Here is a 24,691-nt window from a genome sequence, read left to right on the forward strand (position 1 = left end):
CTGGGATGTCCATTGCCAGGAGAATAAACTGCTTCTCAGGAAGTGACCCCTTTGCTGTAGTTGTAGGACTCAATTTGCCCTCCCCTAAAAGACTGCTTATGTGGATTTAGTTCTCAAAGTTAATTTGGAGGTGAGGGGGTTGGGGGAAATAAGTCAGGATCTTGCTATAAAGGAGCTTTCTTGTATCCCAGATAAAGATAAAAGTGGTTTGAAATCTATAGACAGGGAGGGTGCCCACGTGGATGCACTAGACCTTCCTCTGTTCCTCAGCTCTAGACCATTTTAATATACAGGGGTCCTAACCTGAGTTCACAGATGCCTCATGTGTCGTTGGCTTGCATGTGACAACATCTGTTTGGGAACCCTCTATCTGGCCTTATCCCCCTGTGACTAGAGACCTACCAGGAACAAAAATGGGAAAAGCACAAAACCTTAGAAAAGCTAAGGATTTGAAGGAAGAGAGCAGCGACTTGAGGAGGCGGTCCCCAGAGGGCAGATTCCCAGGCAGGGCCCATCTCTGTCTGCCCACCACAACGCCTGGCCTTCTGTCACTTCAGCAGCCACATTGCCTTCACATAAGGAATACACTCCTTCCGCACTCTCCTCTCTTCGTTCCTCCCTTGCACCCATTCCCTCTTCCGGAGGTCCACATACACTAACAAGCATCCTCTTTGGAAAATATGACTGGGCATCCCTAAGTCTGAGGTTAGGAGCCATTTGCGCATTAGTTGGAATTGAACCCCGCAGCATCCTCCCTCGAAGCTTCTCTGTGAGCTGAGCTGCACTGAGGGACAGGAGCATGCCATTCTCGGGTTGAGAGGACCAGCCCAAATGGGCTGTTAGGGGAAGGAATACTGGGAGGTGGGAGAACATTACAAATAAAAGGGCTTAATATATGTGAGGTGCGGCTGTGTCCACCTGTGCCAGGGAGACCAGCTCCTACCCTAGGAGAGGGCAGGGAAGTGCTTCCTAGCCCTTTTGGCCTCTGCCTTTCCCTGAGCATGGCAATGCTGCTTCGGCCAAAGCCCAGAGTCTGAAACTCAGTGCACAAATTGCCCCATGCCTTATACATCTGCAGGTCTTCACGGTAAGGGCCCATCTTTAGGGACAAGGCTGAGATGCAGAAAGATCTTTACTTTTAAAAAGAATTACTCAGCTACATTCTTTAGTTAACTCTCAATTAGCCAGAAAATTAAAATAACAAAAGAGTACTCCACTCCTGAATATCTTCATTCATTTTAGTCATGAATGTTCATCTCTGTAATGCTTTTATAATCAACAAAATTAATGCCACTTCATCCTCAACATTTGCTGTCATTAGATTATCAAAGTAGCCAAAGTTAATACTCAGTTTGCACATTAAATCTGTAACGTTTTCTCGCATGGGTCAGCTATGAGGAAGAGATGTAACATTTTCCGTGTGGTAGATTTTCTCCCACCAAGACAAAAACTTCTGAGTAGTGCTCCAGAAATGCATCTGCTGGTGGCTGGGGACAGGCCCCATTGAAAGAGAGGGTTACAGGGATCCAGTTCAATTGATTTCTGCCTAACTGCAGACCCCAGGGCCAGCTGGCACTGAGTGCAATTCCTGCTCCTGTCTGGCAACTGTCTAAAATCTACATGGAGTAAATCTTGCAGATGAACATAACTTGTTTCAGACCTAAGCTATCTTTAGGTTGACTACATTTGGTAGACATATTTCCCAAATGTTTACGTCTCTCCTTTCTAACACAGATCCTATGGAATACAATTAGATCATTTCTTAAGACCCACGATTCTCATTGTAAATTTCAGGCATGTTCTCAGAGCTCTTGAGGTGTACAGGGCTGTTTATCTGCAAAGGATGCTAGACTTCTGTGTCTTTTGATCGCTCTGTGTGTTTTCATGTTTCTCTCCTCTCACTGTCCATTTCTGCCACTTGCTGCTTCCAGTCTGCCTGCTATTTCAGCCCAGTACGGACACCCATAGCCACAATTATCAAAACTGTCCCTAAAATTAAAATCATCAACATTTATTGAGCACCAGCCATAGGTCAGTCCTGTTATCATTTGTTCGTGTGCATTAATCTGTTTACTTCTTACACCTCCTTATAAGGGAGTTATTAATATAATGGTCCCCCTTTTCCAGATGGGGAACCTGAGAGACACAGCAAGGCACACAGCTATAAGGGGTAGAGCCAGAACCTGGGCCCAGATAACGCAAGCCCAGAGCCTGCTCTCCTTGCCACTCATCCTGCTGCCTCCAAGAAGCAGCACACTTTACAGGGGCTAATTGGATTTTTGATCCTCATGTGTTCTAGAGAGCTGTACCTGAAGACCATGGAGGCCACTTTGGAAGCACCTGACATTACCGTCACAGAATGAGAAAAATAAATCCAAATCAATTCACTGGAAAAGATAATGAAACAGATAAAACACTAGCTGGCCTAATCAAGAAAACAGAGAGAAAGTACAAATACAAAACTAGAAATGATAGAAAGGAATAACCAAATATTGAGGAAATTTCTAAAAGCAGAAGATAATGGTTTGTACAGTGCATAATAAATATGATATTTCCAAGTAGAAATGTCAAGTAGACCACTGTATATATGGCTCATAATCTTCCCCAACAGACTTTATGTGCTTGTCATGTGTCACCATTAAGCTATCTTCAACAGGTGCTTCTATGGGAGTCCTGTGTCTCCCAGGGGAGGAAGCCGTCACATTTTCCTCTACTAGGGTAGGGGCAGCAAACTTATGCACATGGGCCAAATTTGCTCACCACCTGTTTTTGTAAATAAAGTTTTATTGGAACATGGTTATTCTCATTCATTTATGTATTGTCTATGGCTGCTTTCATGCTACAACAGTAGAGTTGAATAGCAACAATGGGGATCATATGGCCTGCAAAGCCTAAAATATTTACCATCCTGTCCTTTACAGAATAAGTTTGCCAAACCCTGTGCTAGAGCCCTGTGATTTTTCCAGTTTCAGACTAGTTTCTGTGCTGGTTTCTTGGTTCAGGATTTCCAGACCAAGTAGGTGGTACACATTCAGACTGCATATATGCTTATTTCAGGTATTCTTTTTCTAGTCAGAGCCTCTGGGTAGACACCCTTAAGTCCACACCTGGAACAAGTGCAATTGTTCTTATCTTCATTTTAGAGATTCCTGGCTTAGTCTGTTTGGGAAACTATAACAAAACACAATAGACTAAGTGGCTTATAAACCACAGAAGTTTTTTTCTCACAGTTCTGAAGTCTGGAAATTCCCAGATCAAGGCTCTGGTAGATTTGGTGCCTGGTGACCTGCTTCCTGGTTCATAGACAGCTGTCTTTTCACTGTGTCCTCACAGGGTGGAAGGAGTGAGGAAACTCTCTGATGTGTCTTTTATAAGGACACTAATCCCATTCATGAGGGTGCCATCCTCATGACTTAATTACCTCTGAAAGGCCTTACCTCTGAATATCATCACCGTGGGGGTTAGATTTCAACACGTGAATTCGAGGGGGATAAACATTCAGACCATAGCACTGCCTGTATTCATTTTATTTCGTGCATAACAAATTTGTTTACCATTTATTACCTCGCAGTTCTGTCGGTTGGAAGTCTGGTGTGGTAAGGCTTGCTTCTCTGCTAAGGCTGAAATTGCTTTGTTGGCCAGCTCCACTCTCAACTGGAGGTTGGGGTCCTTTCTGAAGCTCGTTCCTGTTATGAGCACAGTTCAGTTCCTTGCAGCTGCAGGACTATAGCCCCTGTTTTCTGGAGAGCTGGTGGCCAGTGACCCCTCTCACCTCCCATAGGCTGCTCTTGCTCAGGTCCTTCCACCATACCCCTCTCCATCTCAGCAGCAGGCACAATCCTTCTCATCAAATCTCTGTCATGCTTTCCATAAATATGACTTCCTTTTCTGCTACCAGCCAGAGAAAACTCTCTGCTTTTAAAGGGCTGCTGTGATTAAGTCTGGCCCAGGGGATAATCTGTTTTTGTTTTTGTTTTTGTTTTCTTTTGAGACAGGGTCTTGGCTCTGTTACCCAGGCTGGAGTACAGTGGTGTGATCACAGCTCACTGAAACCTCAACCTCCTGGGCTCAAACAATCCTCCCACTTCAGCCTCCCAAGTAGCTGGGATGACACGTGCACATCACCACATCTGGCTAATTTTTTTTGTATTGTTTATTTTTTGTTTCACCATGTTGCCCAAGCTGGTCTTCCAGGCTCAAGCGATCCTCCCACCTTGGCCTCCCAAAGTGCTGGAATTACAGGTGTGAGCCACTACCACCGGCCATAATCTCACTTTCTTAAAGTCAGCTGTACCCTATAACATAAGCTCATCTCAGGAGAACTATATCTTCATACTCACAAGTTCCATCCATAACCACAGGGGAGGGACTACACAAGAGCAAGGGTCACAGGTCACCTTAGACTTCTGGGGGCCACACCAGCTTTTTGCAGGGAGTTCTCTTCAGCTTTCCACCACAAATGATCCTTAGGCTTCATCCCTAGTCCTGCTCAGACTTAGAAAGCCCCAGTATTAGTAGATGGACCTTTTTTCTAATATGCTCATGGGCCATTCAACCTCAGCTCCCACTCGCTTCTCTGGCTTTTAGTTCTGTCATCATTTTCCATACCTGAGGTTTTCTATTTCTTGCATTCAAGATTGGCATGCATTTAAAAATATGTGTCTTGTATTATAACCTGTATGTTGAAGTATTTGGAATGATTGGGGTTTTGAATGATTTCTTCCCTCAGCAGCATGTCAGCAAGATTTTTCATGTTTTAGAAATACATACCAAAATTACCCTCCAAATACATCAAAATAAGTGAACTTTCAGAGTCCTACCCTCAGTAAAGTTATAGTTACCCTAAAACTAAGGTTATAGGAAGAATTGATGGTTGATCAACCTGAAAACTCACCAGTGTGTTCCGATCTAGGGCATAGTTTCTTCTTTTGCAGTAACTTTTCTTTATGTATCACCAGGAAAGCTAGATGTATGAAAATCAAGGAAAGTAGATTACGGTATCTTTCCAGACCTAAATTCTTTCTAATGAAACAGGCAGATTAATGGGCAAAGGACAGTCTTAACTGTTTTTTTTTTTCTTGTCCCAATACCTCTTTTCAAATAGCTCAACATTGCTAACAGTATATTTATTCTGTTTCCATTTCAAATCTGTGAGCAGTTTTCAAAGTTATAATAAATGCTTTTCTTCAGATGTAGCTGAGCAGTATTTTCAAGAGAGCATGGCTCATCTTAAGGATTCTGAAGGGATGGGAAGAACCAAATTTCTTTCAATTCAAGATGAATTTTGCCATTTTCTACAAATGACTGGACAAAAAGAGGTAAGTGAGTTTGGATCACAATTGTCTAGTTATTCACAGTTGATATCCAAAGGGCTACTCCTTTACTCTGCAAGCATCCATTAAGCACCTATTGTGTGCAAAGCATGTGCCAGTCTCTAGAGGGACACATAAATAAGGCTAGGGCTCCTTTCGGGCAGCTTCCAGAGATACTTGCTCTTAGAAGCTAGGAGACTTCATGAGAATATAGATTGTCATGCCCACCTACAAAAGATCCTAAAGAAATAGTGGACAGGCCCTGCTTATTGAAGCCCTGCAGATCTGGCTGGAATAGTGTGGCAGTTAGTGTGTCTAATCCCTCTCTCCTCAGTTTGGGTCATGAATGGAATTTGCGTATCTAAGGAAAACTATACAGTGCAGAAGTTACAGCTCAGTTGTTTAGTATTGATTCATACAAGCATGATTTACATGGCTTATAAAAATAGAACAAATCCCAGACCTTATATTCATTGGCAATTAAACCCTTGGGAACGTATTCCTTGCAAAGCCTAGCATACCGTGGCTATATTCTTTTGTGTGTGTGTGTGTGTGTGTGTGTGTGTGTGTATACATATTAATACATATATATATATCTCCAATCGCCGACAGATACTGAGGAACAATTATATATATATGTGTGCATATATATGTATATATGTATGTGTATATATATGTATGTGTGCATATATGCCCACACCCTCTCTCAGCGCACCTAAGTCCTGTTTACTCTTCACTCCTCTCTGTTAAGCTTTTCTTTTTTTTTGAGACAGAGTCTCGCTCTGTCACCCAAGCTGGAGTGCAGTGGTGCAATGTCAGCTCACTGCAACCTCCGCCTCCCGAGTTCAAGCAGTTCGCTGCCTCAGCCTCCTGAGTAGCTGGGATTACAGGCCCCCGCCACCACACCCAGCTAATTTTTTTGTATTTTTAGTAGAGATGGGGCTCTACTAAAGAGCTAGTTTGCTAAAATCTTTTAGTCAGATGGGGCTCACCATTTGGCCAGGCTGGTCTTGAACTCCTGACCTCGTGATCCACCCGTCTCAGCCTCCCAAAGTGCTGGGATTACAAGTGTGAGCCACTGTGTCCAGCCTCTGTTAAGCTTTTCCTATCAGAGGTTAATGCCATCTCAGTTTCCTAGAAAACCATACATGCATACATATATACACATATGTGTACACAGTACATATATGTGTACACACACACACACACATATCTATATACATAGTTGTTCCTCAGTATCTGTGGGGGATTGGTTCCAGAACCCCCAAGGATACCAAACTCCAAGGATGCTCAAGTCCTTGTACAAAATGGTGTCATATTTGTATGTAACTTAGACATAGCCTCCTGAATACTTTATATCATCTCTAGATTGCTTATAATACCTAATACAATGTAAATGCTATGGTAACAGTTGTTACACTCTATTTTTTATTTGTATTGTTTTTATTGTTGTATTGTTATTTTTGGTTTTTTCCCATATAATTTGTGATCTATGGATATGGAGGGCTCGCTGTATATTTTTTTCAACTCTATCATGGCAAATCTTGGAAATGAAAAACTTTATTTCCCTTGCCATCTGTAGACCTCCTCCCCCACAGCTCTTTTCTCATCCTTAATCCCCCCACTACCCCCACCTTCTCTCAGTTAGGGAACATGGGCTTTTACATAGATATACACATGTTTCTCGGGCCAAAGTAGGGCCACAATCACCATGACAAATGGGAGTTTTCTTGGTCACCCAACCCCAGGGAGAGAAATGCCTTCCAGGGGCATCATATTCCCTCCCCATCTCCCCTCACATCTCTAGAATACTTAAGGGGAGTGCTCAGGTCAGAATAATGGGGCATCCATTGTTTTCCATCTTTAGTCCTGCCGCTCATCATCTCTTGCCTGGACCGCTCTAACAAGTTCCTGTCTCTCAGCTGCTTTTTCCATGCTTGCTCTCTTCTAATCCACTCAGAATAAGGAAGCCATGGTGATGTTTCCAAAAAGCAGATCTGACCAGTGAACACTAATTTGTAAAAGCCAGTCCACTGGCTCCCCAATGCCCTCAGGATAAACCAGAATCCTGACATGGCCCACAGTATTGTCCACAACCTGGACTCCACTGACATTTCCGGGCTCATTTTTGCCTCCTCTCCCCAATCCATGTTCCTGCCACACTGGCCTTTTCTAATTCCCACTTCCAGGCAGTGCCAGCTTCTGTTTCCTCCTCCTGGAAGGCCCTTCCTCATTCATCTCCAGGCCAATGCTAACCCATTCTTCATTTCTTATCAGCTTCTCTGATTCCTCTCCCCCAGGCTTCATTTAGACGCTCCCCATTGTTCTTCCTTACAGAATCCATTTGATGTCATCAAATATTTGTAAGTATATATTCACGTGGATATTTAACATCTATCTTGCAACTAGACTGAACCTGTGAAAGCAGAGACCCTCTTGCCTGTGGTGACGAGTGATGAGCAGAGAGGTGGATGCATGTTTGGCCACGGGCCAGCTGGCTGTTCTGACTCCCATGGGCCATGCATCAGTTCGTCTGTACTGTCTGGCTTCCCACCATAGTGTCTTGCGGAGTCAGCCAATGCTCACTGTCAGTGATGCTATGCCTCACTGCCCTTGCCCAGGTCACCCAGATCAGTATTGATCAAAAGATGCATCTCACTCTCCTAAGCTGCCCTCAAAGAGTTTAGCAAACTGGCTCTTTTCATTCTAGGGCCACTACCAGCCCATCCAGTGCCCTTATGATAATAGAAAAAGCTGCCCCTTCCTCAGGTAGATACCACCCATGTTGGAGGGGACCAGAGGCTGGATTTCAGCCCTCCCCATGCTCTGGCCAGGCACCCCTGTGTGTGGCACCCCCTGCCCAGCCAAACATGGCCAACAAGGGCCGGGCCCAAGGACAGTCCCGGAGCCAAGAATGGGGCTGTGCTCAGGCCATCCCAGATGTTCCCACAGCACATGGCCATTGGCACTGTGGAACATGATCTTTGGGGGCCGAAATGCCTTTTAAGGTAAAATGTAAGTGAAGGTCACTCTGCCACAGGGTAAGCTACTTTACGAGGGTTTGTCTTCTAGTTATGCCACTCTTTTGTTCAAGAATCTTCTCTTACTTCCTCAGCCTGGTCACGCACTGGCTGTCAACAGGCCATGTGCTCCTCCTGTGGTCCCAGTTGCCCATACCCTCTTCTCAGCCCACCTAAGTCCTCTTTACTCTTCACTCCTCTCCATTAAGCTTTTCCTAGCAGAGGTTGATGCCATCTCAGTTTCCTAGAAATCCGTGCCGTTTAACTTCCTTCACATCTACCCCGTTTCCCCAGTCAGGCTGTAGACAGTAGCCAAAGCTTCATTTGAGAAAGGGAGTCTCCCTGGGTCTTCTCCCCATCACTGGCTCCTCTAAATCTGACAGTCAATTCCCACAGAAATATTACCAAACCCAACACTCTCATCAGTCTAAGTCCTTGCTCTCAGAAGTTGGGAGATGTGATGGGCTTTACCCTCAGGCAAGTCTAGATTTAAATGCTAGTCCCTCATGTACCTCAGTGGGGCCTCACTGGTGAGTTACACAATCACTCTGCCTCTACAGGGATTCCTCTTTCACCTGAGAAATTGATTTCTGCCTCATCAGCACCTGTAATGGGGTTCCCCTACCCCAGCCCTAGCCCCTGACTTGTATTATTGCCAACAAAAGGATTAAAGGCCCTCCTTGTCCTTCTGTTTGTGGAGCACTTTCAGGACACCTTTGGGGCTGTGTCATGAGGAAGCTCCCATGGTCCATGCTGTATTTGGCAGTCAAATTCAGCATCCATGCTCTGCAGCTGATGTCGTGCCTTCATGTGGAAGATTGTGGAAGAATTTCTGGAGAAAGTATGGAGGATTGACATACTTTAACAGGGTTTTCCCCCGCATATTTTGGTGTCTGAAGAAGCTAGTATCAGGAAATACTGTGTCCTGACCAATTCATATTTTTTATTCCATGTTAGTATAAATAAATTGGATAAACCAAACAAAATGTCACATCATGTTGGAATGTTTACTTTCAGTTTCCTAAACGATTTCCTATGAGAATAGTAAAGCCTGGAGTGTGTTCAGGATGTTCTATACATAGATAATTTGCCCAGGAATGCTGTATTTTCACTTCTGTAAGAATGGCATTGTGGACAGAGGGAGAAAAGCATGGGACTAAAGTGTATGAAAATTAGGCTGGGCATTGTGGCTCGTGCCTGTAATCCTAGCACTTTGGGAGGCCAAGGTGGGCGGATCACTTGAGGTCAGGAGTTCAAGACCAGTCTGGCCAACATGGTGAAACCCTGTCTCTACTAAAAATACAAAAATTAGCCAGGTATGGTGGTGGGCGCCTGTAATCCCAGCTACTTGGGAGGCTGAGGCAGGAGAATCGCTCGAACCGGTGGGAGGTGGAGGTTGCAGGGAGCTGGGATCATGCCACCGCACTTCAGCCTGGGAGACAAAGAGAGACTCTGTCTAAAAAAAAAAAACAAAAAAACAAAAAAAAAACCTCCAGATTTCCACCTGCTGTTGTAAAATGGAAGATCTGCTGAGATGGATTTAAAAAAAAAAAAAAAAGTATGAAAATTGCTGGCTGGATTCAGATCCTAGCACCAACATAGCTGAGCCCTCTGACTCTGAGCAGGTTTCTTAACTGCTCTGTGCCTGTTTCCTCCTCTGCCTAATGAGGATTAAAATTTTACCCATCTAAAGAAGACAGCAAAAATTAAATGAGATCACACACAATTGTGTGTGTTCAGCACAATTACTGACATGTGAGGACTGATCCATGTGAGCTTTTGTTCTTACTACTCAACTGAAATGGATTCCTGTAATGGCTGAGTGGGTTTATTTTGCCAGGTGTCCTTTACCTGGTTTATTTTGCCAGGTGTCCTCTCTCTTCATAGTTTACATCTTTCCTCACATTTGTGTTGTTTCCTGACTCCTGTTCAACCAGAGGTGATATGATTTGGCTGTTTCCCCACCCAAATCTCATCTTGAATTGTAGTTCCTATAATACCCATGTGTCATGGTAGGGACCTGTGGGAGGTGATTGAACCATGGGTGTGGTTACCCCCATGCTGTTCTTGTGATAGTGACTGAATTCTCACAAGATCTGATGGTTTTATAAGGGGCTTTCCCTGCTTTGTTCAGCACTTCTGTCTCCTGCTGCCCTATGAAAGAGGTGCCCTCTGCCATGATTATAAGTTTTTTGAGGCCTCCCCACCCATGAGGAACTGTGAGTCAATTAAACTTCTTGGCTTTATAAATTACCCAGTCTCAGGTATCTCTTCATAGCAGCATGAGAATGGACTAATACAAGAGGAGAATAGGCTCAGCTCATGAGACTACCACACCCATGTGAAAATATACAAGTTATGTAATTTTCTTAAGAGGCACTGATCTTAATCAGCCTTTGAACTTGTTAACCAGATAGCTTTCTGTTCCTTTCACAGAGAGCAACCTCGATCCTGAGAGAGTCCCTGGAAGCCAAAGTGGGAGTATTTGGCAATTTCAGTCCCGAGGTGGCAGAGACATACCGGCTCCTGGGAGGAGCAGACCTGGTGCAGGGGAACCACAGTGAGGCCCACAAGAAACTGAAGAAGGTAAAGCTGGAACCAGTACGAACACAAGAGTAGGCTCTCCCTCCCCTCTCCAAGGTCAATTTCTCTCCCTTGTGGTGGTTCTTTTAAATGAAACTTTAGAAGTGGCTTGTTTAGATAGGATGACATCACTTTTGTGGTAGATCTAAGCTAATACTTTTTGGGTAAAAGACATAGTAAGCCTCTTAGACATATATGTTTTTTAAATGAATTATCAATTATTTTTACTATGCAAATATTTTTAATTTTTTACATAGTATAATTTATCAGTCCTTTATGTTTGTGGTGCTCTCTCTATATACTGAGTTTATAGAGGAATTCTCTTACATATTCTTCAATTGTCATTCTTCTTTTTCTTCTTTTAAATTTGGAGTTTATTTGTGTGGATGGCATGAGGAATGGATCTAATCTTACCCTTTTTCCAAATGGCCACCCAGTTGTCCAGCACCATTTAATTAGAGAGCCCATCTATGCTCCAGTGACTTCAGATAACACCTTCATCATATACTGATTTTCCTTATGGACTTAAGTCTATTTCTAGATTTCTCTTCTTTTCTACTAGTCTTTCTGTTTATTCATGTGTCAATATTTCACAGTTTTAACTACAGAGATTTTACAGAATGATTTAATATGTGATAGGAGTAGACAACGCTTATGGCTTTTCTTTTGCTAGAATATCAGGTGTTCTAGCTATTCTTCCATGTTTTTTTTTTTCTACATGAAGTTTTGTATCAATTTGTCTAACTCCGTAAAGAGCTTGCTGGTATTTTTATTGCATTACTTATAAATAAATCTTGTGAAAATTAGCAACTTTGTGATATTGAGTTCTTCTATCCAAGAACAAGGGGTATCTTTCCATTTCTTCATGCCTACTTTTATATCTTTCAGGCACATCCAAAAGTGTTCTTCATATGGGTTTTGTATATCTCTTATTAAGTTTAATTCTAACCATTTGATCTTCCTTATTACTATTATAAATGGAGATTTATCTACTGTTATATCTTTTGATTTTTTTTTTTTACATACGAACCCAGTTGGTTTCTCTGTAAATTTTATATCCTGCTAATTGCTTCTTTTATTGCTTGAGTTAATTCAAGCATTGATTCTCCCAGGTTTTGGGGGTATTCTATTACATTATCTGCAAATAGACTTAGTTTTACTTTATGCTTTCCAGTTCTTATGCCTCCAATTTATTTTGTTTGTCTAATTGCATTGGCTTATACCTCCAATATAATAATAAACAGCAGTGGAGATAATGAGCATCCTTGCCATGTTCCTGATCTTAGTGTAAATGCCTCCAGTGATTCTTCATTTAATAGATGCTGGTTTTAGAACTAAGGTTTATATATTTTATCATGTTAAGAGAGTATCCATCAATTTATATTTTCATGAGTGCTTTTTTAATTAGAACTAAATGTTGAATATTACCAAAGGCTTTTTCAGCGTCAGTGGAGATTATCAGATGGTTCTTCTTAGATCATTTAAATAAATCACAATAAATAAATTTATTTCACACTACCAGAGATTGGGTAATTTATAAAGAAAATAAATGTATTTATTATAATTCTGGAGCCTGGGAAGTCCAAGATCCAGGGGCTGACATTTGGCAGGGGCCTTCCTGCTGCATAATCCCTTGGCAGAAAGTGAAAGGAAATGAGAGAGAGAAAGGGAGAGAAAAGGAGGCCAAACTCAGCCGTTCATAATGAAACCACTCCCAAGATAACAGCATTAATCTGTGCATGAGGGCAGAGTCCTAATGGCCTAATCCCCTCTCATTAGGCTCCACCTCTCAACAGTGTTGCATTTTGGATTAAGTTTCCAACACACGCATTTTGGGAGGCACATTCAAACCATAGCAGATGTTGATTCTATATGCTAACATTTATTGTAGGATTTTTCTGCCAATATTTGTATGTATTATTTGTTTAAGGATCAATGTTATATTTGCTTATAAAAATAATTTGGAAGTTTACCTTATTTTTCGTGCACTGAAAGAATTTATGTAGCATTGAAACTCTGTAGTCTTTGGAGGTTTGTGTCTTCTGTGACATCCTTTAGGCCTGGTGCTTCTTTTGTAGGGAAATTCCTTGATAATTTTTTCTATTTCTTTTACAAAAAGTGGTCCGTTGAAGCTTTCTGTCCCTAATGGGGTCATTTTGGCAAACTGTATTTTTCTAGATAATTATCCATTTCACTTACATTTTCAGATTTATTTGCATGGAGATTTGAAAAGTGGTCTCATGAATTTTAAAACTTTCTACTTTTTAATAGTTATTTTCCCATTATAATTTCTTATTTTTATATTTGGGTTTTCTCCCTTTTTCCTTGACTTAGTTTGTCTATTTTGTTAATTTTTTCAAAGAGCCAGGACTTTAATCCCATAAATCCTATTCTCTATTTCCTTAACTTCTGATTTTATCTTTACTATTTCTGTCCTTGTACCTTATTTTGTTTTGCTCTGTTAAAATTGTTTTTCTGGGTTTATGAGTTGGGAATTTAATTCATTTATTTTCATTTTATTAATCTAAGTGTTTATGAATATGAAATTTTCTTTTATTCTAAATGTATCTCATAAGTTACATCATATGTTTTCATTACATTCATTAGTTTCAAAATGGGGAAAACCTGGGAAACCCTAAGTAACATAATTAATCAAACCAAAAGAATTAACTAGTTCTGAGGGGCTATCCTATAAATCAAGTATTTTTCTCTTATGATTTTTCTGATTCTGCTGCAAAAGACACTAGATTTGGTAACATGTGTGACACCTATTTGTTGGTGAGGTGACACATATCTTTTATCAGTTAGTTAGCAAATAGTTACTTGGCACCTTCAATAGGCCAGTCACTGTGCTAGCCAGACCTGAGGGAAAACAGTGACCAAGACGAATATGATCCTTGTCTTTGTGAGTCCCCAGTCTAGCCAGGAAGAAATATATTAGATCAATCATTTTTAATACTTTAAACATTATCCATATGCCAAAGACATTTTGGTGAGGGAGAGGTGAGACGGAAGCTGAGGGTGGCAGATGCCCTGCATTTCCCCATCTGTCACCTCCATATAATAAGAGCCAATGCTGGCCAGGCACGGTGGCTCATGCCTATAATCCTAGAACTTTGGGAGGCCGAGGCAGGCAGACCACTTGAGACCAGGAGTTCGAGACCAACTTGGCCAACACAGCGAAACCCTGTCTCTACTAAAAATACAAATAATTAGCTGGGCATGGTGGCACACTCCTGTAATCCCAGCTACTCAGAAGTCTGAGGTGGGAGAATTGCTTGAACCTAGGAGGTGGAGGTTGTAGAGAGCCGAGATCATGCCACTGCACTCCACCCTGTGAGTGACAGAGTGAGACCCTGTGAAAAAAGAGCCAGTGCTTTTTGAGTGATTGTTACACCAGTGGCACCGTGTTAAGCAATTCGTGTACATTAACTCATTTAACTCCTACAGTAACCCTAAGAGTTGGTGTATTAGGCCATTCTTGCATTGCTATAAAGAAATACCCGAGGCCAGACGTGGTGATTCATGCTTGTAATCCCAGCACTTTGGAGGCCGAGCTGGGCAGACCACCTAAGTTAGAGACCAGCCTGGCCAACATGGCAAAACCCCGTGCCTACTAAAAATACAAAAATTAGCTGCTGATGCACACCTGTAATCCCAGCTATGTAGGGAGGCTGAGGCAGGAGAATCGCTTGAATTCAGGAGGCAGAGGTTGCAGTGAGCCGAGATCATGCCACTGCACTCCAGCCTGGGGCACAGAGCAAGAAAGACTCCGTCTCAAAAGAAAAAGCAAAAAAATAGTAATACTTGAGACGGAGTAATTTATAAAGAAAAGAGGTTTAATTGGATTACGGTTCTGCAGGCTGTACAAGCATGATGCTGGTATCTGCTCAGCTTCTGGGAAGGCCTCAGGGAGCTTGTACTTATGGCAGAAGGCAAAGTGGGAGAAGGCACGTCACATGGGGAAAGCAGGAGCAAGAGAGAGAGAATGGGGTAGTGCCACATACTTTTAAACAGACAGCTGTCATGAGAACTCACTGACTATCATGAGGACAGCACTAAGAGGATAGTGCTAAAACATTCATGAGAAATCCCCACCCACAGGATCCAATCACCTCCCACCCGGCCCCACCTCCAATATTTGGGATTATAATTCAACATGAGATTTGGGTGGGGACAAATATACAAACTATATCACTTGGGTACCTCTACTCTGTATTTTATAAAGAGGGAAGCTGAAGCTGAGAGAGAAGTGTCTTGGCCTTGATCATGTGGCTCAGAGTTGTTGGAGTGGAGATTTTTTGTATTTTTAGTAGAGACAGGGTTTCGCTGTGTTGGCCAGGTGGTTGGTATCGCACAGTCTATACTACAGGGTCATTTATTTCACATCTTGGAATTCCAAGTAAGACTTGTTTTTGAACAAGGGGTCCCTGGGCTTTAAAAATGTTTGGAAGCGAATGGCACGGTGGGGAGAATGCCAAGATCAGAACAGTAGGAGTCTTTGGGTTGTCACTGACAGAATACAATTGAAACTAGCTCAGGTATAAAGGAGCGTCTATTGTCTTGTGGTTTCCAAATAAGGGCTGACAGCCAGTGATTAGCCGGCAGGATGCAGCTGAGCCTCAGCCAGACTCTCATGCCAGGAAGGCGCTCTCTGTCCAGGACTTCTCCTTGCTCCTCTCTGCACATCTTCCTCCTCTCTCATGGCAGTGTCTTCCCTCAAGGTGAAGATCAAGGCTGGCAACACTCCATAGTTTTACTTTCTGTCCCTGTGCCTTTTCTTGTCTCAGCTTGAAAGACCTCAAAGACCTCAGGGAAAGACTGACAGGCCTGGCTTGAATCCAGGGCCCACCCCTGGCTCAGTCAGCCAAGGCCAGGAGAGTGGTAAGCTATAAAAACATAGTACTTCCAAGGTAACTGGGTGGCCTGGGGTGGAGGTGGCACAGGAAACACTATCCTATAGTCAGAAGACCTGGGCCAGGGTTGCCAGCGTCCCTCCCTGTTTTTGGCACATGTGCAATGAATACAATAGGAATGAAGTGGCCCCTTTCCTTAAAAATGTCCCAGACCAATGAGGGAGTTATAGACCGTAACCTCCCAAGTGTATTACATGCTCAGTTCCATGCAGCAGGTCCATACTGGGATCTACGGGAGTGAAGAGATTTAGGGAAAGTGTCCAGATAAGTAGTCCTGAAAAAGAGTATAGGCTAAGAGAAACAGGAATTCCCAGACTGGGAAGTGGGATGGAAGAAGGGTGCTCAGAGGCAGGACACCAAAGTACATCCAAGGAACAAAAAGCAGTTGGAGCTGGCTGGCTGTGGGGTTGCTGGTGGGAGAGGTGCAGGGCAAATCCTTGAGACCAGGTTTGCCAGGTGAAGGGGCCAAGACCTGATCCTTTAAGCAAGGGTCCCAAACTATGGCCCACAGGCCAAATGCAGCCCTCCACCTGCTTTTGTGTGGCCCTCAAGTTAAACATTTTTTACACATGATCATTTGCAACCCATTTGATGATGGAGGACACCTTTGAACTTCAAGTAAGTGAATAGTTATCTTCCTCCCAAAATGAATCTATTTTTCTCATTAGTAGAACTATAGAACTATATTGCCAAAAAAATGCTCATTATTATATCTTGAATTTCATGAAAAGAAATTTTGTAGAAATTTGTCTTCTGTCTTGTTATGTAAGTGCTGCACCTACCTAATAGCCTCAACTTTGTCTCTTGGACTATTACGTCTACAATATTTACCATATGGCCCTTTGCAGAAAATTTTTCTGAGCCTTGCTCTAAGCAGCTGGGAATGCTGCTTACAGGGAATGCTAAGCAGGGCACAATCAATGGGTCTAGAGTTGTCCTTTGGAATTTTTTTTTTTTAATCACTATGAGGATAGTGTTGAGGATGGAATGGAGTGGACCAAGAATGGAGACAAGAGGACTCAGTTTTCTTTGTCCTCCTTCCATCCCACAGTTTTAGGGATCAAATGAGATGAACTGAGTGAGGCTGTTCTAATGAGCACCAGACACTGCCTGTGTGCAGGCCATGCAGGCCACTGGGAAGCTGTTCCAACCATCAGCACCTCTGCAGGAGAGAGGAAAACGCAGAGCCAAGGCGCTGCCTGCCACTGGGAATACCTGCTTTCCTTCCCGCTCCTCACTTCTCCCCTGAAGAAGGTAGATAACATCTGGAAAAACTCTTCCTAGGGTTCAGCCCAGCCACTGCACCCCAGGCAGGGGAAGGACCTCAGAATAGAGGAGGGTGGCAAATGATAACAGAGATACACAGAAACTTGAGCAGGGCTGAGCAGGACCACACAGACCTTTACACTGTCACTGCTGGCTCCCGGTGGGACTGAAGTGGTTTATGTGCCCCACTGCACACTCACTGCTGCCAGGTGTGGCTCATACATCATTCCTCATCTTCACAGCAACCCTGCAGGTCAAACCTGCATAGCTCTGTTAAACAGAGAAGGAGCCTGAGGCTCCCAGAAGTAAGCCAGTGGTCTGTGGGCAGGTTACTCTTATGTAAGGCCTGACTCTTTCCTCTATGCCAGTGGCTCACCAAATATCCTTCTTGAGCCCCCTGCATCAGGGTCACCTTCTGAATCAGAGTCTCTGGGGCAGGGGCCAGGTGCTCAGGGTTCTGCATGTTGGCCAGTTTCCTAGGCAGAGGCTGAGAAACACTGCTCTGGGCCACACTGCCACCCAAGAAGCTAAAAATCAGCTCAGCTTCAAGAAACTCTCAGGGTGCATCACCCTAAAACCTGTGGTAGAAGTTGGTGGCCCCTTTTTCCTCTGATTTGGCCTTGTTTACCATCAGTCCTGAAAACAATAGCATTGGCATCTTAAAGATACCTGACCGTTTGCCAGACTCCAAGAGAAACGATGGACACTTGTATTTCTCAAGGTTGTGCACTGTGGTGCCTGCGGTTCTGATCTCCACTCCTCCACATGTACCTGTCTGAGGACAGGCTGACTGCTCTGTGAATACGAGGGCGCAGATGGGGACTTAAAACATGCTTTTCACATCTGCTGCTGACTGCAGTTTCTCAAATGCCATATTTAGCACTCGACTCTGTGAAGCCAGCAGTTCCTAAAGCTAAACACTGCCTGAGAAGTGTCTCTCGTTTTTATCACAACAACAGCTGCATCCCCTAAGTTTTCAACTCAGTAGCAGGAACCCACTGAACAGTGGCTTTTCCAGATGTACCCTCCTGTGCTGAATGGTCCAGGCATGGAACTGCAGGCATGAAAAACAAAAAACAGGAAGGCCTGGGAAACAAGGCACACAGCGGGATTAAATCACCGAAAAGGAAACCATATTATTGATCTGCCTTTTAAAGGCATCTGCCTGCAGGGGAAAATCACAGAATTCTCTTGGCTCCAGATGGAAATTTCCACAGCAAAAGTTCACCTACTTGTACAACATAGAAACCTGATTGTATTCTAGGATGGTCATCATCACCAACATTTTCATCAGGTGAAAGGCTGCAGAAAGAATTCCTGAAGGCTGCTTCATAGATCAGGAACCTCAGGAGTATGCTGAGCCCAAGAACAGTGTGAAGTCAGATTTGGGTCCAGCCTTCATCTGGCCTCTATATTAGATACTATCTTCAGCAGGGTTCAATCCACGGCCTCACTACTTTAGCTGTGGGCATTAAACATTTTCATAAAAGAATGAAATAATTTTATGTGACCCCTTTCTTCAAAAAATCAAAGCCCACTAAAATGAATCTTTTTAAGAAGGGAGTTGGAACATAGTTTTTATTCAGAGGTTGTAGGCAAGAAAGCCAATGTTAAAAAGGTCTTTTTTTTTCTTTTTTTTTTTTTTTTTTTTGAGATGGAGTCTTATTCTGTTGCCCAGGCTGGAGTGCAGTGGCACGATCTTGGCTCACTGCAACCTCCGCCTCCCGGGTTCAAGCAATTCTCCTGCCTCAGCCTCCCGAGTAGCTTGGACTACAGGCACATGCCACCATGCCTGGCTAATTTGTGTATTTTTAATTGAGATGGGGTTTCACTATGCTGGAAAGGCTGGTCTCGAACTCCTGACCTTGTGATCCGCCTGCCTCGGCCTCCCAAAATGCTAGGCTTACAGGCGTGAGCCACCACGCCCAGCCTAGGAAGGTCTTATGTGGTCATAAGTCAAGACTGGAGAACAGGCTATGGAATCCCTGCTATATTCCAGCTATTCCTCCAAGCAGGCCAATACACACAGCCTTCCTAGGGAAGGCCATACCTTATGTTAGAATCCATTCCCTGTAATTCCATCAGTAGCCCACTTTGTCTTACTTTCCCTTTAGCATATTTGGTATTTTCCTTGTTGTCCTGGATATACCAGGAAATCCAGAGCCAAATTTGGAGTTCCCACAGAGCCACCACGCCACTCCACATTGTTTTCATGTGTAGAGCCTCATTTGTCCTTGATCCTGATTTTTCTAATCATCTTTGACCCATTGTTGGACCACAACAGCCCACCTTTTTTAAAGAGAAGGTCATAATGACATTAATTGCATATAAAAAGTCTTGTTCTTGGGTTGAGAAGTGTGCTTAAAGACTCTTCAAGCACTTGTGACTTGAAGATGTTTGTAAATCAGTTTATATGAGAATGAGAGCCAATTGTTAAAGGGGTCATGGTCATTCATTCTTATCTTGGTTAAGAGTGAATTTGGAGACCTGGCGCTATGGCTCACGCCTATAATCCCAACACTTTGGGAGGCCAAGGCGGGTGGATCACCTGTCAAGAGTCCAGGACCAGACTGGCCAACATGGTGAAACCCCATCTCTACTAAAAATACAAAAATTAGCCAGGTGTGGTGGTGGCATGCCTGTAATCCCAGCTACTCGGGAGACTGAGGCAGGAGAATTGCTTGAACCTGGGAGGCAGAGGTTGCAGTGAGCCGAGACCACACCACTGTACTCCAGCCTGGGAGACAGAGCGAGACTCCATCTCAAAAAACAAAAAAGAATGAATGTGGAGCCTCCCTTGCCCACTATAGGCTGTGTGGGAATAAGAATTCCAGTTCTTCTGGCCACAGGCCTCCCCAACATCATCAGCTGCAGGGAAAAGGCACCCTCCTGAGGTTGGGCGCGCCCAGCTGTGGCACCCAGGCACAGTGCCCCTCCATGTTTGCTCTCCCTTGGAAAACACTTGATTTGTAGTGTACACAGGCTGCCCACTGACAAGGCTACATTTGCTGTGGAAAGCTCTTCAAGCATCAGAACTCTGACCATGGCTTAGTGAGTGTACAGTGCCTCAGAGGGTCATCAACTATCCCACAAGGTCTGGAGGGGTGCAGAACTGTGGGTGTGGACAGACCATCCTGGCCTGAGGCTCTCTAGCAGTTTTTCAGAGCTTCGCTAGAAACAGTGAGTTTATGGGTACATGGCCAGGGATGGAGGGAAAAGCAAAAGCTCCTGTTACATAAATCTAGTGTAACCTTAAACAAGTTGAAAGAGTAATGGTCAGGAATGGCTGGTGTGGATAGCACAGATTCAGGAGGGACTGAACCAGATCGCTGAGCTCCATGTAATAGGGAAATTTGCCAAGAGAAGGCAGTTCAGAAGGCCCAGCTTTAAGGGTCTGCATCCCTTTCCTTGGCTGGCTTAGAAATAGGCAAATCCAGCCTTTATACAAAAAGCCGGCTCCACTTGAAAAAGAAACCATAATTTCTATGTGGGTACACAGCAGGATTTCTCTCAATAGCAAGTCCTGCCAATGCATTTATTTTCTAAATATTTGTATTGCAGTTGTTGTGGAGAAGGATAATGGTACCTTGCTCCAGTACAGTGGCCAAGGGATGGAACAAAGTCGTGGGGCAGTCGAGGGATGTCGATAAGGACATAGAACCCATGGGACTTGGCAACCTAGAGGTGAGGAGTGAGGGAGACAGCAAGGATGACATCCATGCCCCCAGGGCTGGCACCCAGGACATACTCAGGGAGAGCTTTCTGAAAGAGTCTGCTCTGAGGAGCTGTGCGGGTGGCAGTGGCTGGACCTCACCCCCTTTATCCTTCATCTCCCATTTCCCTGCAAAGCCCAGCATCCCCCTTCCTACCTTCCCTGTGTTTCTCTCATGGGAGGCTCCCTACCCACCAACCAGTGCCTCAGTCCTCAGGTCATAGGATCACTGGCCCTCCAAGTAAGGGAGCTGCAGGGCTGTGTGAGAGAGACAGACAGAGACAGAGACAGAAAGATAGAGAGACAGAGACAGAGAGAGAGACATAGACCGAGAAAAAGAGGATGCAGGGGTGTGTTCTCTCAAACACACACTCGGAATTCCTTCTCCCTGTGAGCCCACCCCCACCCCCACCACCACCTCCCTCCATCCCCATCCTGCCCTGTTTGTTCTTCACCTGCTGACTCCCCAGTCCTCAGGTCTCACTCCAGTGACACCTCCTCACATAGGCCTCTGCTGGCCCAGGTACCCTGGATCGACCACCACCAACACCCCCCAGTATTCATTCATAGCCCCGTCGTCTTTTTTTTTTTTTCTTTTGTAGCTCTTATCACAGATTTTTATGACATGTTTATTTATGTATTTTAAAAATATCTGTCTCCGCCACTCCACTGGAAGCCCCCTGAGAGCAAGGCCCACTTCTGCCCATTCTCCATTCCATCTCCGAAGTAGCCACAGGGTTGGCGTGTTGCAGGTGTTCAGCAGACACCTGCTTCAGGAAGTGGCGAATGTGGACGAAGACATGCGTCCAGCCAGGACAAGGCTGGTTTCTGCGTGGCTCAGAAGAACCACCCACTACCCCAACTGTGTTTCTGCAGGGAAGGCTGTCTGATGAATTATGTTTTGGTTTACTCCTTCAATTCCCCCAAATTAGTCGTTTCTGCCTGCCTTGTAACGGTTGGTAAATGAAAGCGCACTTGTATTTCTTGAAAGATGTATCACATTTCACGCTTCCAAGGAGTAAGGCTTCCGGAGTCATCTTTTCTCTTAGTATCAGCCTTGAGAATTGACATGAAAACAGAAGCACAATTTTCAAGTTTCTGAGTAATTTCTCCCCCGTGGACATAATCTGGCATTGGATAATGTGTGTAAAGAAGAGTAGTGATTTCAGATCCTCAGCGTTAGAGCATTTTTTAAAATTTACCTTTCTTTAGCTTTTTCATTTCATGTAAGTACAAAATACAAGTAATAGCTTGACAAGCCTGGCTTGGAACCTTACCAGGAATGAATAGTAGTATGCTTTTCTCGATTTTCTGTTACGGAGTCATGTAGCCTTGTAACTTAAATGACCCTTTAGTTGCAGTCCTTGCTGCACTGTCTCCATTAATGAATAGGAGGTGTTCCATCGGTACCTTCATCATCTGAAATTCCTCAATAGAAGCTATGATGCAATTCTGGGACCTTAGGCAGGAGGTTAAGGGAGGAAGGGAGATACCACCAATCTACTTCTGCAGGATGCTGCTATGAAAATGGCCCTCAGTAACAACTGCAGATTTTCACAGATCCCCCTAAAACAGAAAATATTCTTCCTGAGTTTGGGTATTGAATTACTGTGGGTTTTTAAATGACAGTACACTGAGTCACCCAACCCTGATGCCATAGCTGCCACTGAGCCACCCCTCTGTCCACACTGGGAAGGGTGTTAGCTCAAAGGCACCACAGCTAGGAAGATGGCTAACTGATAGCACCTATCCCAGCTTTCTTGGCTCCTGGGCTCCTTAGACTGCTAGCTTTCAAACCTCAAAGTCATATCAAAAAGAATTCTGAAAGTTTGCATCAAATGCTTAAGATTGTCTCTTAACTACCCCAGCTTTCCGAATGAGTCCTAAGAGTAAGCAGCAAATAGTGAACAGCCGTCTTTCTCCTATTGAAGGCTGGACTGTAATTTCGAGGGTTTTTAACACCACATACCCAGTGGGACTTCCCTAGCCGAGGTTTTTAATAACTGATGAGCCACTGGAACCCTAGGGTCCAACTGTGTCTTAAGGAGTCTAGACTCCATATAAGAATTTCCCCAGCTTACGTGTTTGTCCTATTTAATCATTCACTCACTTAACAACTACTGCATCTGCTTGTGTGCCAGGGGTTGTGCAAGGCCCTGGAACACAGTGGTGAGCAAGACAAACATGGCCCCATTTAGGGACAGCCTGCAGGCTGGTATAAAAGCAGACATTCCCTTTTGTCTTCCTGCAAGGGAAAGAAAAGCTCCCTGGTTGGTATTTAAGGAACAATAGAAACACAAGTGACTTCTCACAACCCTGCATATAAAATCAAAGAGAATGTAAGGAATGGCTCCTAAAATTCATCTGGACACTCAGGAGTTCAGTTTATTGTTCACTTTAAAGAAAAGTGAGAAACACCCCTTATTGGCTCATTTCAAGGAGGAGCATATCTGCCTCTCAGAAGAATCTGGGGAGCACAGAGTACCTTTACTTATAGTGGAGAATGTTCTACTGTCAAGGTTTGGCGAGTTCTTTACTTAGCTCAGCGACATGTTTACAATGCCTGGCTCCAGTAGGTTCAATTAACATTTATTGACTTCCTCTCTGTCAATGCCTATGTTTTTAACAAAAGAATCAAAACACCTACTTCACACAAAAATGCTTAAGTAAATTTAGCTAAGAACAGCTGAATGTTGAAAAATTCAGTTTATGTTTCTTAGATAAATACATAACTATATAAAACATTTTCTAGAAGAAGTCCCTAATGGGTTATTTTGCTGTTTTAAAAAGCTATCTTTGGAAGAGTAGTTTAGTTAATGGATGACCATTTTTTCCAGCCTTGGTGCCTGACCTTACACTGTAATCACACAAGGGATTAGTGAGGGGCTGAGGATCTGTTTGTCTCCTAGTTGACACCCCTTTGCATCTCTTTTCACTTCAGCTGGAATTTTGGGCAAATCTCCTTAGTAAGGATAAGTAACCTTAGGGAAAAAAAATATATTAATACCAGGAAGAGTTGAGTTTTGACAAAGGTCTAGGGGTAGGGTAAGGATGGGGCTCCTCTCTTCAGGGCTTGATTACTGGAAAGGATCTCTTGACCCAACCACAATCTTCTCTCAACTCCACTCTCTCTACGAACATAGTAGTGAAAATGATCAGCACAAAGGTTTGTAACAAGTGGGGATGGTTAGTAGACCCACTGATAATTTGAATAAGCACTGTCAGTTGCCTTCTCATTCTTCCCAGGGATTCGTGCATATTCAGCGAACAGTGTATTTCTATCCCTAGAGAATGAGGGGCCAAGGAGAAGCAGCTTCAATCACCAAAGGGGTAGGATGGAAATTCCTCTCAAATACTAGATTTTGAAGGCAATCTGTTAAGGCAGAGTGAACTGAGACCTCAGACTGTCTCAACTAATTGTTACAGTGTCAGTAACTCTAATGCCACAGTGAATGAATTAACGACAAGCAGTGACAACATCACCTCTCAAAATGAGCTGCATCAGAGGCATTCATAAATATATAAACACAGGGAAGATTGGGTGGCTCTAAAAATAGCCCTGATCTTTTACACTGAGTGAAGGTATTTCTGGGCAAAATAAAATCTATTCTGGGTAAGAAGTGTTAACGCTAGAGAGAGGAGCCTCTCACTGATGGGCGACAGTGGGGGGAAGCATCTTGCCTCTCTTGCTCTGTGGCCCTTTCTGAGCGCCACCTCCTCTGCCAGGCCCAGTGTGCCCAGGCTTCCAATAGCTGTAACCCAAGCAGGGTGCTGGAAGGGTTTTCATCAGGTACCATGGGTATCAAAAACATGTCCCCATCCCCTCCCCTCAAAGCAACAGAGCTTAGTCAAAATTCCTACATTTCTAGGGTCACAACAACC

The 24,691-nt window shown here is 43.8% G+C and overlaps 1 protein-coding gene across 9 annotated transcripts in view; it reads left to right on the plus strand.

The window, feature by feature from the left end:
• TTC23 (tetratricopeptide repeat domain 23) overlaps positions 1-24,691 on the plus strand; it is a 115,044-nt gene that overhangs the window by 85,560 nt on the left and 4,793 nt on the right. For 7 of the 9 annotated variants that reach the window (XR_004184983.1, XR_002523230.2, XM_021940889.2 and 4 more), the window contains 2 exons: positions 5,191-5,318; positions 10,769-10,918. Coding sequence is in view for 6 of the 9 variants with exons in the window: in XM_021940889.2 (XP_021796581.1) it covers positions 5,191-5,318; positions 10,769-10,918 (278 nt within the window). In the remaining 3 variants the exon portion in view is untranslated. Of the gene's footprint in view, positions 1-5,190; positions 5,319-10,768; positions 10,919-16,882; positions 18,724-20,658; positions 20,782-24,691 lie in introns of those variants that run through there. The other 2 variants (XR_002523231.2, XM_021940895.2) reach the window with 2 other exon arrangements.

Source organism: Papio anubis, chromosome 7 (genome assembly GCF_008728515.1).
Source record: "Papio anubis isolate 15944 chromosome 7, Panubis1.0, whole genome shotgun sequence".
Taxonomy (NCBI): domain Eukaryota; kingdom Metazoa; phylum Chordata; class Mammalia; order Primates; family Cercopithecidae; genus Papio; species Papio anubis.